At 49.5% G+C, this 19,568-nt stretch overlaps 1 protein-coding gene across 1 annotated transcript in view; it reads left to right on the plus strand.

The window, feature by feature from the left end:
• The first annotated feature begins 235 nt into the window (after window positions 1-235).
• The window catches only part of LMCD1 (LIM and cysteine rich domains 1), a 37,598-nt gene continuing 18,265 nt past the window's right edge, over window positions 236-19,568 (plus strand). Inside the window, exons 1-2 of the mRNA XM_049826611.1 lie at window positions 236-339; window positions 18,068-18,156. Of these exons, the coding sequence (XP_049682568.1) occupies window positions 313-339; window positions 18,068-18,156 (116 nt within the window). The 5' untranslated portion in view covers window positions 236-312. The remainder of the gene's footprint in view (window positions 340-18,067; window positions 18,157-19,568) is intronic.

Here is a 19,568-nt window from a genome sequence, read left to right on the forward strand (position 1 = left end):
TCCCCTCCGTGACACCGCCGCTTTGGGGCGGGAGCTCTTAAACCCGCTATTTTTGGGGTTTTTTCTTTGCCCTCTCTCTTTTTTTTAAGCCGCAGGGGCTGCGGCCGGACCCGCGCTTCGCTGCGCGGAAAGGCGCGCCCACGCACACGTGCGCGCGTTAGCCAGCACGCCCCGCCCCGCCGCACGCCATTGGACAGAAAAGTTTGTCGGCGGCGGCGGATTGGCTGAAGGCGGATCGGGACTGCCGCGCTCGCCAATGAAAGGCGCCGGTGCGGGCGGCGCGCCCCGGGCGAGCGGCGGGCGCGGCGCGGGATGGAGCTGAGCTCCGGCGTGCAGAAGGTGGGTCGGGGGGGGGGGGGGACACGGACGGACCGACCGACCGACCTGGGCCCCCCGTGGGTCCTGTTTGCCCTTCCCTCCCCGCTGGGTGTCCCGTGCCCGGTCAGGGCTCTGCCGGGGCCGCGCGGTGCCCGGAGCGGCGGTGCGGGGGGCGGGAGAGACGCGCACCTGGGACCCCCCCCCTCACCGACGGGGCGCCCGGCTTCGCTTCGTTCCGGAGGGGTTCCCCATCTCCCCTCGCCGCCTCCCTCCCCTGCCCCGGGCCGCCGGCTGTGCTTGCTCAAAGGCTTCCCTAAGGCGGGGGGTGCTGAGCCCCCTCGGGTGTGAGTGGGACCCCCAGCACCCCCCGTTACCGGGGCGGTTTGCCCCCCCCTTGCTTCTCTCCTTCTGACTACGTGGCCCCGTTCAAAACTATCCGGAGCCCTCTGGAGCAAAGCTCCCCCAGCAACTGGTGTGATACTGGGTTTGAGTAAGGAGCCGAAGCAGCGGATGCACGGAGAAGGAATGGCACAGAGCGTGAATATTGTGGGAGTTATTAAATACTCGGGGTTAAGAGTGGGCAAAAGTAATCTCTGAAGTTCTTAAATTGCTCCTGCAGCTCGAGAGGGCAGCTCTAGCTGCGTGCTGTGGCCACACAGGCATGCGCTGGGTCTGCCCAGCCAGAGCGCCTGGCCGTGCATCTGGGTTTGTTCTTATTTCTTACAAGAAATCTACTTCAAGAAAGCTTTTGCTGGAAAAGCAAATGTTTGTTGTCTAAGTTAACTTGCATAAGACTCTGACCACTGCTGCTCTCAGCTTGCGTCCTTGCGGGGAGTTGCTTGTCTCCTTTCAGACCCTCTGGAAAGGGTTTGCTCCTTGTGCTCACGCGGTCAGAGCCTTGCTTTCCCCAGGAAGCCGGGGGTCTCCGCCACAGTGTCCTTTGAGCAAAAGAACTGGAATAACTGAAACACCCTCTTGGCACGGTGTTAAGCTGAATGGAAGGGACTTTAATTGCTAAATAAAAAACATGTGGAATGAGTTGCCAGGGAGCAGCTGCTCTTATGACCTTACTTGCTGTACCTTTGTCACTGTATAATTAGGAGATGAGTTAAACACTTAATGTCAGCGCTTCTCGGTTTCCACATTGTTGTAATCCCATCTCTTGATGCCAGATGGCCCCGGCCAGGCAGTGCCGAGTGCTGTGCCCAGGGATGGACCTCCGTGGGTCGGCCAGGGCACAGGGACACCTCCAGCCCTTCCAGGTGGGGGACAGCACTCTTTGCCGTGAACTTCTGTGAGAAGTTTCTTGCCAATGGTGTCCTTGGAGATCCCTCCCTGACTGTCAGGATGGGAAGGGTCAGCCTGTCTCTGTCTTGGAGGTGTAGCTCCCTCTATCCCGCTAGGTTTGAACTCTGCCACTGCTGAATCCCAAGGAAAGCTATCTGTCGGATTTCATGGAAAACTGGATGCTCCTTGTAGATGACCCCGGGCAAATGTTGGTGTTTGGCAGTGGGGGTCACAGTCTGCATTGCGGTCTGGGTGGATGGGGCTGTGCCACACACCCTCTGCAGCATGATGCTCCTGCTTTCTGTGTGTCCTGCCTGAAAGAACTGATTTTTGGGTAGGAGTGAGGAGTTCCTTCTTCCCTCCCTCCCTTCCTCCTTCCAGCTCTGCTGACCCCCTTGGCTCCCTGCCACAGGGACCCCGTTAGTGCTTGCTGGCGAGGGCAGGCTCCCCCAGCGCGGCACTGTGGGGTGACCCTGTCCCCGCAGGCATGCGGGGGGTGGCCAGAGCTTGGCGAGGACCCGCCGGGAAGGTCTCCTCTGGTCATCATCCCCGGGGACCCGGAGCAACGTGTCCTCTGCCAGCGGGTCCCTGTTGCTGATAACCCTCGGGCACGTCCGTAGGGTCCTGGCTGCTGCAGCTTCTGTGGGGAGGGCACCTCTGGATGCCAGCTGGAGACCCTGGGGAAGCTCGTACCAGACACCGAGTGGAGATCAATCCCACGGGAGTGAAAACTGACCCTTTTTCATGGGTGACTGCAGCTGTGGGTTGTGTGCTGGGCTGTGGTCAGTCTGGTTTTGTCAGACAGCAGCTCCGGTCCTGCCTTGCCCAGAGCACTGCTCGGGGGGCTGAGCGGGGCCAAGCCCCAGGCTGGGGGTCCCTTGGGGGGGGGGAGGGGGGGGGGGAGCGGAGAAGCAGGGCTAGACGTGGGCAGCAGGGAGGGCTGAGCAATCGGTGCTGTGGAGCAGAAACGTGCCCTGGAAGAGCTGTCTCTGCACTAGACCCGTCTCCCCGGAGCTTCTTGAGCATCATCCACAGGGGATGGAGCAGGGAGGCTGCACGGCGGTACGTCAGGGGCTTACAACGCCCCCTGAACGGCTTGTGAACACAGAAACCGTCAGAGCCTTTCTTTCCAGCACATGTGGCTGGATACTTAGCTCCCCTTGGTGGAAGGGTAAAGGACAAGATGTCATCTTTAATTTCACTTAAACGTGTGAAGGGAATAGCACAAACTGCCTGCAGTGGAAGGGCGTAGTTCTGCTGGGAGATCTTCTCGTGGCTGCTCGTGGGCCGGCAGTGCGGAGCGTAACACCCCTGCGTGGGGCGAGGGAGGTGTGATGATGCCCCGGGTCTGCCTAATGCTTCTGACAAGCTGCCTGTCACCTGAACTGGAACTGGGCACGGTAGTATCAAAAAGGAAAAGTCCCAGCCAGTTTGCACTTCAAAAGGGATATGAAATGACATACTAAAAACAAGAGGGGGAAAAAAAAAAATACAGGCCCTGGATCACTGTCTGAATGATCTATGTCCAAAGACAAATGGGCGTCTTTGCAGTAGACGGCTGTTTAATTTCCTGAATCATGAGAAGGGCACTTTTCCTGGGCATGGGGTGGAATACTGTCAAATTTTAATTTGGCTTGGCAGTGTCGTGCAACCAGTTTGAGCAAGTCGGGGAAGGCAAGTCTGGAACTCATTAGGGCTTGTTGCAAGGCCCTGAAAATTTGATTTTCAATCACTGTTGGGTTTAATTATTGTTGATGTCTTGCCTAGCGTATTATGGGATTCTTTCTGAGGAAATTAAAACAGCATGAGTGGGACGGCATTCTGTTTGGCAAATGGGTTGTTTAGATTAAATTCTAAATGGAGAGTTAAAACTCAAAACAAAGATAAAGCGTGATGGCTGGCATTTTGTGTGTTACTGGAGCTGGTTCAGCTGGACTGTGCAGGCAGCAGGATTTGTGTACTGTCCTCACTAAATTCAGTCCATTTTTGTCAGGAGAAGAAAATAACCCACTAGGCTAAAAGCCCTGTTCAAAGCCAAGGTAAAGCTTACTCAGTTAATACAAATTTTAATTCTCTAACTTTTTCTTTCTTCAGTTTTTTAGCATGGGTCTTTGCAAACACCCAAAGCAGACTGTGGGACAGGGAAAAAGTATTGCTGCTGCTGTGATAAATCAGCCCCAGTGTATGCGGGGGGGCCTGGATGACTCGGGGTCTCGGGGAGAGGCAGAAGCCTCCCTTCTCCATCAGTAAAGTATCCGGATGCTTGAAGACTCCTCTGTGTATATCTGCAGACGTAGACGGGAACACGCTTAAGGATTGGGAACGTGCCCTTTACAAAGTCCAAAAATTTAGAGCTTTTTAAAAAACTTGAGGAATACATTGGAGACTCAGCTTTTTCAGTTATTCTTTCATAAACTGTATGCCTTGATCGAGGTGTACAGGATACTTGGGCTGAACCCCTAGCTGTGTTTTGCCCTCAGCACGGCGAGTGCTCGGCGATCCCCCGCAGCACTCGGGCAGATGGCTGGCTTTGCAGGGAAAGACACTCGGCTCCCGCATAACAGGGGTTATGCCCAGAAGTGTTCTTCTGCAGGATACATCTGCAAAATCTCTGTTCTGTCCAAAACCACTTCTAAGCAATTTGGGCACGCAGAGATAAAGATGGCAAGCGCTCTAACTGCAGTGAGTGTGCCTGCAAAGCCGTGGCCTTAGTCATTTAAACGTGCTAGTGCTCGTTTGTGTAAATGCTGTCAGGAGCTATACAAGTGATTTCGCCTCTGCTGTTGAACGTTGGACCTCATAATTTTTAACAATTAGAGAGTTTATTCCTCGGACACTTCTTTTGTGGTCACGATTGCTGGTCATAGTCTCCATTGGCAGAAATTCAGAGTTTCATTATGACAAGTTGGTACCTTCTCTGTAAAGCCTCCTCTGGATGGACAAGGGGTTTGGTCCCTGTGTCAGTGATGGGTTACACGTGGCTGATGGCCTGGGGAGATGGCTGGAGCACCCCTGTGCTCCCCTGAGAAAGCTGGTTTGTACTTGCGGGACTGAAAGCCCTGCTCCGAGCCCGGCGTCGCTGCTGGAGCCCAAGGGAGGAAGCGCTGCTGCAGCTGTCACGGGGAAACAGATGTTGATCTTAATGCAGAAACCTGCTTAGCTCTGAACGAGTATTTATAGCTATGAAATCATAAAGCAGCACACGGGTTAAAGAGCTTATTTTGGGACTTGGACTCGGAGCTAAATGGAGTCCCATAAAATAAATTTACACGTTACAAAATCCCTCTTGTCCTGCAGGGAGGCAGTGTCTGGAGTATTTGTTTAGGCTGAGGGGTTTTTTCCCTTTTAGAAAGGAAATATTGTGTTTCAGCCGTTCAGGAAAAGAGGTATTCAGATGTCCTAGCTCGAAGCTATTGCTCCATTTAAAGATGGGGCTCAGAGAAAGGGAAAGATTTCAGGGCAGCTATTTGCAGTTTTTGGAAGAGCAAGAGTTTCCTCATGCTGGTTACCAGCCTGATTCCTCATACTTTTACCATCTCACCTACTCTGAACCCCTTGACTCCAGTACTTCAGTTACTGAAAGGCTCTGAACTGCTCCAGAGCAGTTATTTCCCTCTGCAATGGGGGACTCCTTCCTCTTGCTGGGTGTGCTGGTTTTGCCCTCCCCTGCAGCTCACTGTGCTTTCATGAGTCAAATGCAAAGTGCATTAAAAGCAGTTGATAAAAGTGAAATGAATAGCAGCTTTGACTTAATTGCTGGTAGATAAGGTATCATTGTTAATGTTTAGCTCACTAGGTGCCATTTCTCAAACCTGGTCAGGAATGGCTATTCTGAATTGATCAGAGAGGCAAGGGAAAGGGAAGCCTGTTCTTCCTTGTCCCGCGGGGGGGGGGGGGGGTGGGTGAATCCCAGTGAATTAAAATAGGCGCTGGTGAGCAGGAGAGCGTGCTGGCTGGCTCACTTGAAAGTCAAACAGTGCAAATAAAAATACTGGGGAAAGGGAGGGGATGGCTGAGTAGTAGGAAGTAAGGAAAATGGAAAGGATTTTTTCTGTTAGTACTTAACTGTGGATGCTGTTAGCTGTACCCTTCAGACATGCAAAATACACACTTCTAGGAAAGTAACTTTTGCTTGTGCCTGCAATGTTAAAGCCTTGGTTAAGAGAAGCACTAAAGCAGCTGGGTGGCTGTTCTATACAAACTGCTGTGCAAATATCATTATTTTCTAGTGCAGTTGTTTGTCTGTTGGAAGCTTTAAATGCTGGGGGTTTATTGCCTTACTAAATGGGCTAAATTCTGTCAGGATTAGCTTTTACATAGTCTTCATGTATTCCAGATAGTGTTTCATTGGGAAGAAACCCGTCATAGGGTGAAAAAATCTACTGTAATCTTATCAGAGAAACACAGGAAAGCAAATTTACCCAAAAGCATTGTGGCTGGTTGCCCGTGCCCTGCCTGTATTTGAGAGGTGGCACAGCCCTTCAGCTTCTGCATTAGGGTTCAGGGCATCACCAGCCACAAGATTAACTTGGACTTGTTCATTTTCTCTTTCTGAAGACCTAGAAACATGTCACTCAAACACCTCACTTTATTTTCCTTCTATATCAGAGTGTAACTTGTGTCAAGATTATGAAGCTCCAGGCAAAAAAAAAAAAAAAAAAAATCCCCTCTGTTCATATCACATGTGCTGCCAAGTCTGCTTGGACTACCAAAGAGCATCCACAAGTGCCAGCTACAACAGGGATTCTGCAGGAGGACAGGCAGCCAGCTCCTGTCAGCCATGTGTCTTGATCCCGAGCATCAGGATCCAGTAACTGAGCAGTATTTCTCCTAGTTTAAAGCACCTGTCCTGGATCTGGACATTTAGGATGGGAACACAGACCAGACCTACAGCCCCAGAGGCTGGTGTGACAACTTTGCAGTCTCTCAGAGGACTGCTAATTTATTATACCTTTCCTCTTGAACACTGCATGCCCAAGCCATTTTTTTGTCATTCTTGCACAGCTGGATGGGTCTTTTGAGATTTTGGAGGGGGTTGTGATAGTGGCCAGATCCTATGGAAACCTTGGGGTTGATACAGGGAAGCTGCAGTGAAATGCCTTTGTGCCCTTGGGCGCATCTTCAGCCTTCTTGTGTCTTGATGTCCTCAGCTGTAAAATGTGAAGAGCAGAGCTGAGAAGATATTTAGGAGGACGAAATCAGTTGTGTTGTACAGAAATTTGATGGAAGCAGCTCCTGAAGCACAACATGTCAGTGTACGGAGGAACCCCCACTCCTGATGGTGTTTCAGCACCTTCTCCTTGTGCTGGAGGTGGGAAGGACAAAGCTGGCTCAGTGAAGGTAATTGGTGATTAGTGAGACACTTACCTGAGCACTCTGGAACTCGGCACAGCTGCTGTTTAATTAAATTTGGGTGGGTTCTTCCCATTCCACACACCTACGCACAACTTGGATTAGTTTTATAATTAAGACCAAGTGTCTGAAGCACTGTCTTGCTTGTGGAAAAATCTATTCATCTTATTTTTCAAAGTTTGCCCTTCTCTTATCATTAATTCACACATTGTTAGTGGAGAAAGGAATGCTGCCAACTATGTGCTCTTGGAAGAGCGAGATATTTGCAGAGGCTCTGGTTCTGTTGTATCTCTGTCATCCTGTAGGTTGAGATCTGGCAGCTCCATTGAAATAGTTTTCTCAGATATCGGTGCCTTTTCCTGGTCTTTATGTTGCTAAAATAAAAGGCAACAAACTTTTTACTCTGCAAAGTTTAATATCAATAAGTGCTTCCAGTATTCCAGGTGATACAAACTCATTCACTGGTGACTTAAATAAATCTTATAGAGAGAGTATGAGATGAAAGACAGTCTTTAAGTGACTTTTTTTTTTCTGTGAGTGTGGTAATTTGGATAACTGTGCTTGCTCAGAATCTGGCAGGGAAACAAATTGCTTTCAGGTCATGATTACAATAGATGTTTTCTGTCTATGAAAATGAGAAGAAAATAAATTAAAACAATCCTTCACTGTTCCCAGTCAAAATTATAGTAGCAAGTGTGTGTATTGACTAATGCACTTCTAAGAGTAGTTGTTAGCCCTTGTGCAAATGTGTTCCACTTGCAGACACTGTCAGGGAGCCCTTCTAAAATCCAGAAAAGTTTTTCCAGCACAGCCCTGAGTTTCCCACTTGAGGGAAGCCCTCCTGCCTGGCCTTTGGCTGGTCCAAGGCATGTTTGGGACAGTTCCTTCTGTGCCAGTACTGGGAACTGACTCCCAAGCACACCTGAAACTGGACCTCACCAGACATCAGGTGTAGTCAAGGAGGATGTTTGTTGGTTGTCAGCAGGAGGAGAAAAAATTAGTGTGATATGCAATGTGTAAAACTGTTGGACAAGGTCAGTGTGCTTCAGGAGTGGCAGGTCTGCTGCTGTGGCTCTTCTACTCTGGTGTACCAGTGTCCTTAGTGCTGATGCTGACAAAGTGGAAGGAAAACTCCACATCCCCAGGAGCATCCCTAGAGCTAACATTTTTCGTACTTCAGTTGGGCCGAATGCTGTAGCTTTGCACGCAAACTCCCCGGCCGTGTATGTCTGGGGTGAGGGACGCCTGCGTGGGCTGGGTGCGGAGCAGAGCTGGCCTCCGTCAGACTGATGTCGTCGGACCTTGCCTCTGCTTGATGAGCAGACGTAGCAAACATCTTCCCTAGTGAATGGCAGCGCGGTGAAACCAGACGGGGCTCCTGCATGTGAGATCTGTAGAGTATCTCTTCCAGAAGAGAGGATGAGCCAAAACAAACCCAGGCTGAACTCCCTGTCCTCCACCCAGGGCATGGGGATTTCATCCCACCCAGGGCTTGCGTGTTGGGTTCCTTCAGTATCTCGCTTACTCGTTGGCTTAATGTGCATTTAAGGCGAGTTCAGTGGGGGGGCATCGCTGGCGGTTGTGCCCTCCCAGGCAGAGCCTGGGCAGCGTTGGCTCGGACGCTGGTACCCGCAGCGAGCTGAGGTCGAGTTGTCTGGTTCTCCAGCCTCTGCCAGCTCTCGGTGTCGGATCGGCGGCTGCTCCTCTTGCGTTGGAGCAGCACTCGCCCCAGGCTGTGCTCAGCACTGGATCCTGAGGAGCAACTCCACAAAAGAGCTTTTTGGATCCTTGCAGCTCTCCAGTGATGTCCTTTGGGGGCAATTTTTCCCCCAAAGTTTAAGAAGCAGGTTTAATGAGAAGCAGGTGATCCCTTTCCTCAAGGAATTTCAGAGGTTTTCCAAGATGGGAAAGCTGTCAAGGAGAATGCTGAGTGAGACAGATTGCCCATCCAAACCATGAATTAAGGTGCTTGAGGCCCAGCTCTTGAAAGGAGGTTTCTGCCAATGAATCCAGGAGAGGATTCATTGGGATTCTTCTACATGGTAAAAGGACCTTAAGCCAGTATTTTAGGATTCAGAGTAATTGTTTAAATAGCTAAACAAAGCTGTAGGTTTTTTTTCAGATACAGCCTTTACTACTGGGACATTGAGGCCAAGTTTTCAGTGCCTTTTGTGTTCATCTGAAATTCTGGACCATTATTTAAGTTACACTGAAAATGAGATTTGTTTTTTGACGTGTACTTCAGTCGTGCCTTGTGAAAGTGGAGCTGTAGGGGATAGCTCAGCCTTCAGCATTGCTGTGCTGATATGCAGGTAGCGATACATTCATACCCTCAGGAGTGTTAATGATAACTGCCCTTGCACTTAAATGTATATACAAAAGCTAGCCAAATGATTAAAAATCAAAGGGCCTCACTTAACCAAGCACCTGTGAGTTCAGATTTGTTGGACTGATGTGACCCTTTTGCTAGTGTAGGAACCACTGAAAGGGAGAATGATCTTGGTAATCTGACCAGGGAAATGAGAAACTTACTACTTCTAGTGCATCTGCTTTTCAGCTTGAATTAAGAAATTAAAAAAGGAGTGAGACTATTTGACATGGGCTTCTTGTTAGTTCAGAGTGACTATTAACCTGGGCACTACCTTTACTCTGTACAGCTATTTGAAACTTTGATACCTTATTTAAGACTCCCAATAGCATACAGAACAGCACAGGCTCAGAACTAGGGTAGTTCTAGTTACTGGAAGATTTGGGGGGAGCAGCAGAGGCTCTGTCCATTGTTAGCACAACAGTGTCCTGCCTCGCCTTAAATTTAGGGCAATCTCATAATGTGCATGCCCCAGGCTTGGTCTTGGTGATGGCTCTGTCCCTGCTGCTGATGCCAGGATTTGCAGAGGTGACTGAGCCAAGGGCTTGCCCTCGCTGCCCAAGTGCAGTGCTCCGAAGGAAGCTTTGGACACAGCCAGGACGGTTCCCCCGTTCAGCCCAGGGTCTCCGTGGGGCTGGGGGCTGCTTTGGACAACCAGCCCCAGGTCACCTGGCAGGAGGTGGGTTTGCCAGCTCTCTCTGCCGGGGAGGCTCGTGCCACCAAGTCCCTTGGGCATCCCAGAGAAGCTTTTTCTGGCCAGTAGCTGATGCTACATGCTGCCGGTACGTCATGAGGAGAGAGTTCAGAAGTCCCTAGCTTTGGTCAGACAGGCTGCTAGGTAGCTCGCCCTTCCTGGAGGAAGGACAATTGCATGTATGCTGAGAAGGGACAGTTGGGTGCAACATGTGGTTGGGTATAAGACAATTATAGCAAATCTGCCCTGCTGGACCCACAATAGAAGGCAAATGCAGCCAAAGAGGCTTTTTGTGTGTACAGAGTCTGGCTTTATTCCTGCTTTTAACTAAAACACAGCCCCTTGGATGTGTTAATATTTTGCTGTTGGGCTTGGCTGATTTTTTTTCTCCTGCAGCCTGTCTAAATACTGTTTAGCCTTAACCGGTGGTGGTGTACTTTTCCAGAGCTTGCAGCCTTCCCCTTGCTGTGATACAGATACCTCTTCTGTTAAATGTAAACACTTACACCCTCCAGTTATTGGAAATCCTTAAGGAAGTTTCAGTTAGCTCCCTATTATTATGCAAGCTTAGCTTTGTTATAGTCAACTAATGATGACTAATTAATTGCTATCCATCCACATCCCTGAACTCCTCAACAATTGTGCCAAGCAAACTGGTCCCACACATGTGGATATTGTATGACTTTTCCCTTTTTTCTTTGTTCAAGGGACTTTCTCAGTTAGTTGTTAATCTCCAAAATTCATTGCAGCTGGAGGAACCCCACCCAAACTGTTCATGTGGTCCCTTAGCTTCACTTAAGCTCTCTTCTGCCCTGGCTGTGATTTATTGGGGTAGGATATCAAATGCCGAGACTGCGTGAGGGTCTTCCAGAGGCTGCACAGAAGGGTTTGGATTGAACTTGCCATGGGCACTGGGGAGCGGTCTGACCGTGAGGAGAGGTGAAACGAGGACCTCGGCTCTGAAGCGCTGTTGTGAACTTGCAGTAACTTTTTGGAAACCAACTTTTCCTCTCTCCTCCCTAAAAAGGAGGAGAAAACATACTTGAGGTAGCTATGTGTCTCCATCGCTGTCTTTAGTCTCCAAATAAGGTGTTGTGCAATAAGTGCCTTCAGGACCGAGACACCTCTGCAGAAGCAGGAGGGCCCCCTTGGCCAGTCCCTTCTGGAGCTGCGGCTGTGCCAGCCGGTCCCAAAAGCCCTTTCAGAGGCTGGCAACCAGCGGGTGACTTGTGCGGCAGTGCTGGCGAGGAATAACGCTCTCATGGGGTTACCCTTCAGCCTGTTCATGGATCTGCTGTGATGGTACTCATGCTCTCCACCGGCATCGAGCACAGCGAGTTGGAGCGAGCAGAGTCCTGCTTCATGTCCCATCACTGGGTGTGAAACTAACTCCTGCGGGAGGGTGTTCGTTCTTGGAAGTCTTATGAGTCTTCAACAGTCTTTGATTAATAACCACATTGGCCAAACTTGCCAAAATTCTGGACCTTATTTCAGGCCCCAGTTCCTCTGAGGATGCGACTCCAGACTAATCTGCCAGCTGGGCTCGTGACCCCGCAGGTCCACTTGCCACCAGCAGCGGTGTGGTGGCCAGTGCTGCTGCTGACCAAAGGGGTGTCCTCTCCTGGCTGAAGCTGCCCAGCATTTGCTTGTGGTATGTGGTGTAAGTACTGCTAATGGTGAAACCGTCCTGCTAGGACATACCCTGGCTTTTCAAAGTGTTTGTTTCCCATCAGCAGGACTATTACAGACTCTTTTTGTGATTAAACCAAGGTCCCTGTAGATATGTGGGAGAAAAGAGAACTAAAGGTCTTCCAAGGGAATATGGGCTAAGCATCCCTGATCAGATAAGGATCTCCTTGCTTCAGTTATCCTTTTGTTACAGTGACTGACTTGGCAGCTAGAGCTGGCTCCACTTTCCGATTTCCACCTTGTTTGTCACTTGAAGTCCTTGGTCTGTGCTGTGGTCTCATGACATGTAGCATGCTTCTGCTGAGGTCAAAACTAATTTATCAAGTCTGGCATGACCCTGTGCCTTGTGCATAGCTGAAGTAAGATGGTATAAGTAACAGTCTAATAGCAAAAGAAAAGGAAAAAAAACTAAGCATCACCAAAAAGCAAGTGCCTGATTTGTGACTGCATTTCCCTTATGCAGTGTCAGTAGCAAATTCTCCAGCAAAGGTGGGTACCTCTGACTGGGGGGACCAGGCTGCAGGCAGTGAAACAGCCCAAGGCATATGCTCGGCTGCATATTGGGTATTGGTCTGCTGTTGTTATGCTCAATTTCCCTCATGTATCAAACTCATTGAAGTCCTTAAAGGCAAGCAGAATACTGCTATGGGTTCTCGTGGCACTTGGTGGGTTAATCTGTGTGTTACGGATGTCTAGTGGGACTTCCCAGTTCTGCAATGACCTGAGATAAACCAACCTATCCACAAAAGCAGCTATTCACAGAGGATGTTAGGATGTTAGCTTTTCCTAACTGGCCTTTTGTAAGCTCTGTGAAAATTTTGTATTGCATTTAATTTCTTCTACTCACTACTCCATAAAACAGTTGGGTCTCATGGAACGAGTGTCCCAGGAGCAGTGTGCCGCAGCCACCCCATACTTCTGTGGCTATACAAAGCAGAGATATTAAATGCAGCCGAAACATCCCAAGGCACTTTTTTCCTTGCTGTAGAGTACATCAGCCTGCTCATCACCGTCTGCAGGAGGATCTCAGCAGTCATCCTGTTACTGATGCTTTTGGCATTGAGCTGTTTATCGCTACAGCTTTAGACTGGGTGTGTGGAGAGCACGAAGCCATGACAGCTAATGGGGCTCTGTGTCCATATATATCCAGTTGTACCAAAGAGGAAAGTACTTGGGTAAATGCAACTCTAAGAAGGGAGGAGACATTTCTGAGGGCCTGTGCTTATGATAGCTGGTGTGTCTGTTGAGCACTGACAGGTCTGAGTTCAGCCCATTTGTGGTCTAGAAGTTTGGCCTGTCTGCCTGTAGCATTAGCCTGGGCATGGCATGGCTGTTCCTAGAGGAGCCTTCACTGGGAAACACTTAACTAAGTTTAGTCTGAAGTCTCCTCTTTGTGGATGTACTAAGTCTCTGGCACTGAACTGGTGGTGAGGAGAGTGGAAAGAAGCTTGCCCTTGGAAGGATTTTCAAGTCACGTGGATGTGAAAAGAGCGTTATCTCCATGTGTCCCCTCGCACCAAACTTCAAGTGTCAAACTAGCTTCAGTAGACCCTTTGCCAAAGGGTCATTGGGCCAAGATGAGCCAGGCTGGTCAGAGGGTGATGATACACAGAAAATAACCTTCTGGAGTCTCAGCTGAGCTGCAAATGGAGCAGGCTGGTGGAGCTGGACTCTGACCTGCTCATAACTGCTAACCAGGGGGGTCTGTCTTGCCAGACCTGCCTTGGAAGCTCAGTGCTCCTTTCCAAAGGAGTCCTTAAACTCTAAACCGAGATGGAGCCATATTTGGGTTTCTTCCTTGTCATTATAGGCGCTCTATTTTCCAACCACTGAGTGAACTTACCAGTGTCTAGGATGGCCCTGCCTTTGGCCAGTAAAATAGTGAACCATGGTATTACTGGCGTATTCCTGAGATTGTTCAGAAATGTTTTTGTGGGTAGAATGGCCTCAATTTCCTATCATTTCACTACCTAAGAATTTCCTCTGCACTGACTTGCTTTTCTCTCTTTTAATAGCAAGAATGCTATAAGACAAAAAAGCCAAAACAGAAATCTTAAAATGCATTGTATATCTAGTCATGGTGAGCAGAATTTGCTTTTCTTCCAAGCAGTTTGTTGACACAGGCTTTTTTTGAAAAGCATTACAAATGTCTTCAAACTCTTTATCTTAAACTTTAGTATCTCCTTGTTTAACACTGCTGTTCCCACATGGGCTTGGGCATAGGTGGAGTCTAAGATGGGAGCATTTGTTTTGCATTATCTTACTGGGTTTGGGGTTGTTTTCTGCAGTGTCTTATGTGTCTCTTTTTTTAAAGAAATCTCCTTTTATGCATATTTGAGGAGCCAGAGCGGAGCTGCAAGGAGAAGCTCCATATCTGGGCAGGAAGTCCTGCTGACCAGGCAGCCCACAAAACAGGCAGCGGCGCCTGTTATGTTTGGCCCCTGCACAGGGATGGAAATGAGAGTGGCTCAAACCTCTCTCCGCTTCTGAGGGAGCAAGGAATAACACTGTCCTCCAAGCAGACGTGGCTGTGCTTCCAGTCGTCGTGAGGAGATGCTGCCCGGAGGGGTCCGAGCTCGCAGGGGATGGATATCCAGTGATGGATCGCTGCCCCGTCCCCACGTGGAGGGGGCTCAGGTCCGTTTGCTCCTGCTGCCCTGGCAAGGTCTGCCTGTGCCACAGGGGTGTCCTGAGACTTCACGGGGCCACCTGAGCTGCCCTGCAGGCAGTGGTGGGATGAGCTGCCATCCCAGCACCTTCCCCTCCTGCTGCAGACCTCCACCTCGGAGGGCAGGTAAACCTGAGCCGTCTCAGGAGCCACGTGTTGCCTTGAAGAGCCTCGCAACTTTTGCATCGTTTCCCCCATGTCTTCATGTACCTTCAGGCTCTCAGCTATCTTGCACGGTGAGGAGCGGCGAGTTGTGCCGCTGACACCTGCGGACAAGAGTTTCCAGGGAGATCTGGTGTTCCTGGCTGCAAAGGCATGTGCAAAGTGCACAAATGGGAGGGCTGGTGACTAGGTCTTCTGCGCATGCCTGAAGTTGTATGTGGCCAAAGATCAGGGCTAGGGCTTGTTTAATTTTGTCTTAAGGAAATGGATGATCGGCTTCTGTACACCCCAAAGGCAAGGATCGCCTGTTGATGCCAACAGTTTGTTCTTCAAGTGAAACAATAATGGCAATTTAAGATAAGATCTGAGGCTTTGCTGTGTTAAATGTCATCCATTTTACTGTATTTGTTTGGACTGAATAAATGTGTGATTGCAGTGAGACAGCAGTGGAAGTTCAAAAGCAGTTCCTGGGGTGCTGGCAGAGGGTGGATGGTGCAGCCTTCCTTGCTTCAGCTGGTCCCGTAAGCCTGAAGGGACTGTCGGAAGCAGTTATCGGACGTGCTCATCCATCCGTGAGCTGACTGTGCGGTCCGTGGTGTGGGGTACCACCTGTTTGATCCCAGCTCTGCCAGCTGGGAGCTTCAGGATGCTCGCCCTGCCCTTGGTGATGGACAGTCATGCCCAAGCCATCTCGTGGCAGCATTTGGAGTCGGGTGGGTGTCTGGAACAGATCCAGCAGCCTGGACACAGATCCTCCAGTTAACTGGGGTGATGGGTAGTGCCGGCCTGCTCTGGAGAGCAGGTACGAGGGTGATCTGGAGCGTACTGATTCAGCAGGTACTTCCATGGGGTTTAGACTGAGTAAAGAGCAGTTAACCTCAAACTTGGACCTGGGACATGAAGCAGAAGTCATATTTGGACAAGTAGAACAAATTACCAGGTTGAATAAATTACCAGGAAAGGATCTTGTTAACACCAAAGCAATGAAGTGAAGTACTGGGTTTATGTATTAATGTGGTTGTCACAGGCTGGTGGCCACCCCCAAATGACTAAGAGTTCCTGCACTGACACTTGGACTGTGAAGCATCAGGTTGTCTTGTTGGGGGTTTATGTACTGATTCTTGCTAGTGACAATGCTTTTCCCTTTGCTTTCCCCCTTGTATATAATGGAACTTTTTCCAAATAAGTTTATTTAATCCAGATGTTTGTATTAAATAAACAACCATTCATAGTCCCTTGCCTATACTCAGCTTCTGTCTGACTCGTTAAGATCAGAGTCAGTTAAAAAAACCCATCAGTAGGCATCTAGCACGTGGTTCCAGAACTGGCAAGATTGTAAGTGATCTGTGCTGGACTCTTAAATGTTTTCATCTCTTCTGGAGAGCTGCCACATACCTGAAGAATCAAAAAGTCCTATTTTTCTGGATGTTAGAGGCAGGGTGGAGTATGTATGTGCATGTTAAGACCATTTTAAGATGCATTTTTATGAATTCCCAGGGTGAGAAGTCTTTTCAATGGCTTCAAAGTATCTGGAAAAACAGCAGGTGAGAAATGAGGTGAAAACTACAGGTGAAAGCTGAGGCACAAATGAAATAGCAGTCCTGTGGGCAAAGTGAGCTGAAATGGGGCATTTTGTACCCTTTGGGTTGTCCTTCTCGATGAGCAGCCTTCTATGGAGACTTAATAGTTTTGTGGGGAAAAAAAAGCGTGTAAAGGCTTGTTGTCTACCTTAAAATTGGCAAACCAGTGTGCGGCCATTCCTAGAACCATCTGTTCGTACAAGCTTTGTCCTTATTAGCAACACTGGGTTTTCCAAGTAAATTAAATGTCTTTCCTAACTCGGTGCCATCAAATAACTTTTTCCTCCTGAAAGCTGCAGAATGAGTTTGAATGTCAGACGAGACCTCGGGGTGCCCCAGGTCTGTGCAGGAGCTTTGAGGAGCCGGGGGAGCTGGTGCTGGAGGGGATGAGGGCTGCAGAGTGGGGAGAGGAGCTGGGGCAGGAGGAGGTGTAATATTGATTTAAATAGTGTATGATCTTGTAATGAAAGACTATCATAATACTGAAACACACATGGACTAGATTAAGATTGCATAAAAGGGCAACACCCTTCTCCAGCAATAGAAACCTCTGCAGCCTCCATTGTTCTTCTGATGGGCTCTAAATGTGTTCACACAAATGAATAGTCAATGCCTAGAACAAGCTTGTATTTTTGAGAGGGATTAAAGATCTTCTGCAAAAACTTGATGAATGGGAGCAAGCACCAAAAAGGGCATGGTGGTGTGAGACTTGTACATGTTAAGCCTTAATGGAAAATGCAGAATGCGGGGTCTAAAGTGGTCAGAAAATCGCAAGACTGGCACTTTATAATGCTTCTTGAGGACTGAAAGTATTAGGTTTTTTGCGGAGGTGGATGACCACCCTGTAGTTTAATCTCTGGCTGCACAGGGTCGGATCTGCTGACATGAGGCGAAGCTCCTGGGATCCTGCCACTGCTTCTGCTGGGGGTGCGTGTCCTGGGGGTGGGACTGTCCTTGTTTTCCGTAAGTCTGTTTTTACAGGGAACAAACATGTCTATTAGATGGGAGTCTGAGAGTTTCTGTAAAAACAACCAGGCTGAGAAATTCAGGGTCCCATAGAGTCACTTTTCCCTGGTGCTTCCTGCAGTACTTTGTTTTTGTCTCCCATCGTACCCTCCTGCATTCTTCACATCCAAAAAGCCCTGTTTGATAAATCCATGGCACAGACACTAAAATAGGTTTATTTTCCAACGTTCTTGGCTCCTGTTGTGGTGTTTTGCACTGGTCTGTCTCCTTTTGGGAGGTTATTAGGACTGTCTCTGTGCAGCACTGAGCACACGTGTATATAAAGTGACTTTCTTCTGCTTTCAGTGAGCAGCAGAAAGTGCAGCACAACCATAGCCCTTTTTTCCCCTCCCCTGCCTTCCCTCCCCGGAGCCTTTCCTTGCCGTGTTTCCTGTTCACCGTGGAAACCACCCATAAAGCCCAGTGCCAGAGGTGTGGAAACATGCCACATTCCCAAAATACACTTAAGCCCCTGTAGAAAGACCAAGGAGATCCAAGCGGCAGTAAAACAAGGCTATAGCAATGCACCTCCCAGTCTCACTGCATGAAATTTCTGATTTGCAAAGATTCATATGCAATATATAAGCTGAATCAAAATAACTTTTAATGAGCCCTGAGGCCTCTGTGCATGAGAATAAGGTGGCTGTCCAGTGTGTGTGCGTGTTCACTGTATTTGATGTGCCATCCCCCCCGTGCTGTTCCAGACGTGCCATCATCCCTCACTTTAAGCTGAAAACCTTCATCCCAAGCATCCTAAATAAACTTGTAGCAGGTCTGCATGGTCAGTGGTCAAATGGTGTTTGGGGGGTTTGAGGGTTCACAGGGCATAAGGCATGGCTGAAGAAATCAATGTCTGAAGGACAAAACACAATTATCAGTACTCTAGACTCGGATAATCTTTGAGGATAAAGCCTTTCCAACTCCAGTGTCCCGTTCTTTTCCAGATGTCGGTGAGCCAGCCGCAGTCAGGAAGAGGTGTGCCGTGTTTACGCTGCAGAGGGACATGCACGGGCTTCGAGCCACATTCCTGGAGGTAACGTCTTGGCCTTGATGGGACCTGCCCTGACACTGTCCCTTTGGTCCTGTGGATATTCAGATTCCAGTGACTCTGAGTGCAAAGAGGAACTGCAGAGCACTTCAGTGTGGTGGTGGGAGGTGCGGAGGGGACACACTGGCTGGCTGGGACAAGTGCTGAGTGGCGAAGATGCTCGTGCTCCCTGCCTTCCATCCCCCTTCCCTCACTGGTCCTGCTCTTGTATTTTCTGAGTTAAAATCTCATCCACGAGTCCTTAAACCAAGCTGAGGCTCTCACACAGTGGGTTTTTCTTCTGCTTTTGCTAACGTTGCCTGCTCCCTGGGAGTTGAGACTATCTTTGCTAGGTTGGGTGCAGGTCTTGGCAGCAAGCTGTGGCTTGGGAAGAGGAGAAAGCCGGGGTGAGAGATGGCCCACACTGCAGAAGGGTCTCACCTGCCACGGAACCGTCTCCGACACAGCCCTGCGCGGCTGGTGCTGTTCAGTGGGACGTCGGGAGCGGGGCACGGTGCCGAAGCTTCTGCACACCGTGCTCGCACGAGCCGCCCGATGCCCTGCGCAGCGTGCGTGCTGGAGCGCGGGTCCTCTGCCCGCTGCACGCTGGCTTCCCAGCCTGTCAGATTGTTTGGAAACGAATTAGTGAAAACAAACATGTCCTTGCTTGCTTTGGAGGCAGGGAAATGCTGACCAAAAGGATAATCTGGTGGTGTTGGTAGGAGATGTGCCGAGTGCCTGGCTGTCACCCTCATCCTTGAGGGTGAGCACGGGTGCAGAGCTGGCAGAGTGAAACAAAACCGGTGGTGAGGGCTCAGTGCTGTGTCCCGCTTGGCAGCACTGTGGCGGCTGTTGCTGCTGGCTGGCCTGAGCATCCTGGTGGCTGAAACGCTATGCTCGGTGCCAGAAATGACTTGTTATTTGATACTTTATTTTCAGTGTTTTTCCTCTTAAAAACACTAATTTAGGTAAATAGCCACCCAGTATCAGTAGCTGGTGGGAACCGACCAGTGCTGCATGTTTGGCTCTGGGCATGGGCAGTGGGCTGCTGCCCTGCCCTATCTGCTTGCAAACCGAAATGGGAGAAACAAAGGGGGCTTTGAAATGGAAGGGAGCTATCCAGATGTCATTAATTAAACAGGAATTAGTGCCCTCTGAGGTTGTCTTGCAAAACACTAGACTCTTTTCTGTGAGCCTGGAGAACTCCCGTTTGGTGTGGGCTGCACAGCTGGGTCCTGTCGCAGCGGTGCGCAGGAGCCCGCAGTCTGCAGGTGTGCTGTCTGTGCTGCTGAAATGCTTCAGGAGGCTTCACGACGGTGGTCTGCAGTTGTGTGCTGCAGCCCTCCAGTTCCCAGTTTCAATACCCCAGCTGTCTGGAAATCTAAACTTAAAAACACTCTTTTGGTTGAATCACTTTT

This window comes from Accipiter gentilis, chromosome 23 (genome assembly GCF_929443795.1).
Source record: "Accipiter gentilis chromosome 23, bAccGen1.1, whole genome shotgun sequence".
In the NCBI taxonomy this organism is placed as follows: Eukaryota; Metazoa; Chordata; class Aves; order Accipitriformes; family Accipitridae; genus Astur; species Astur gentilis.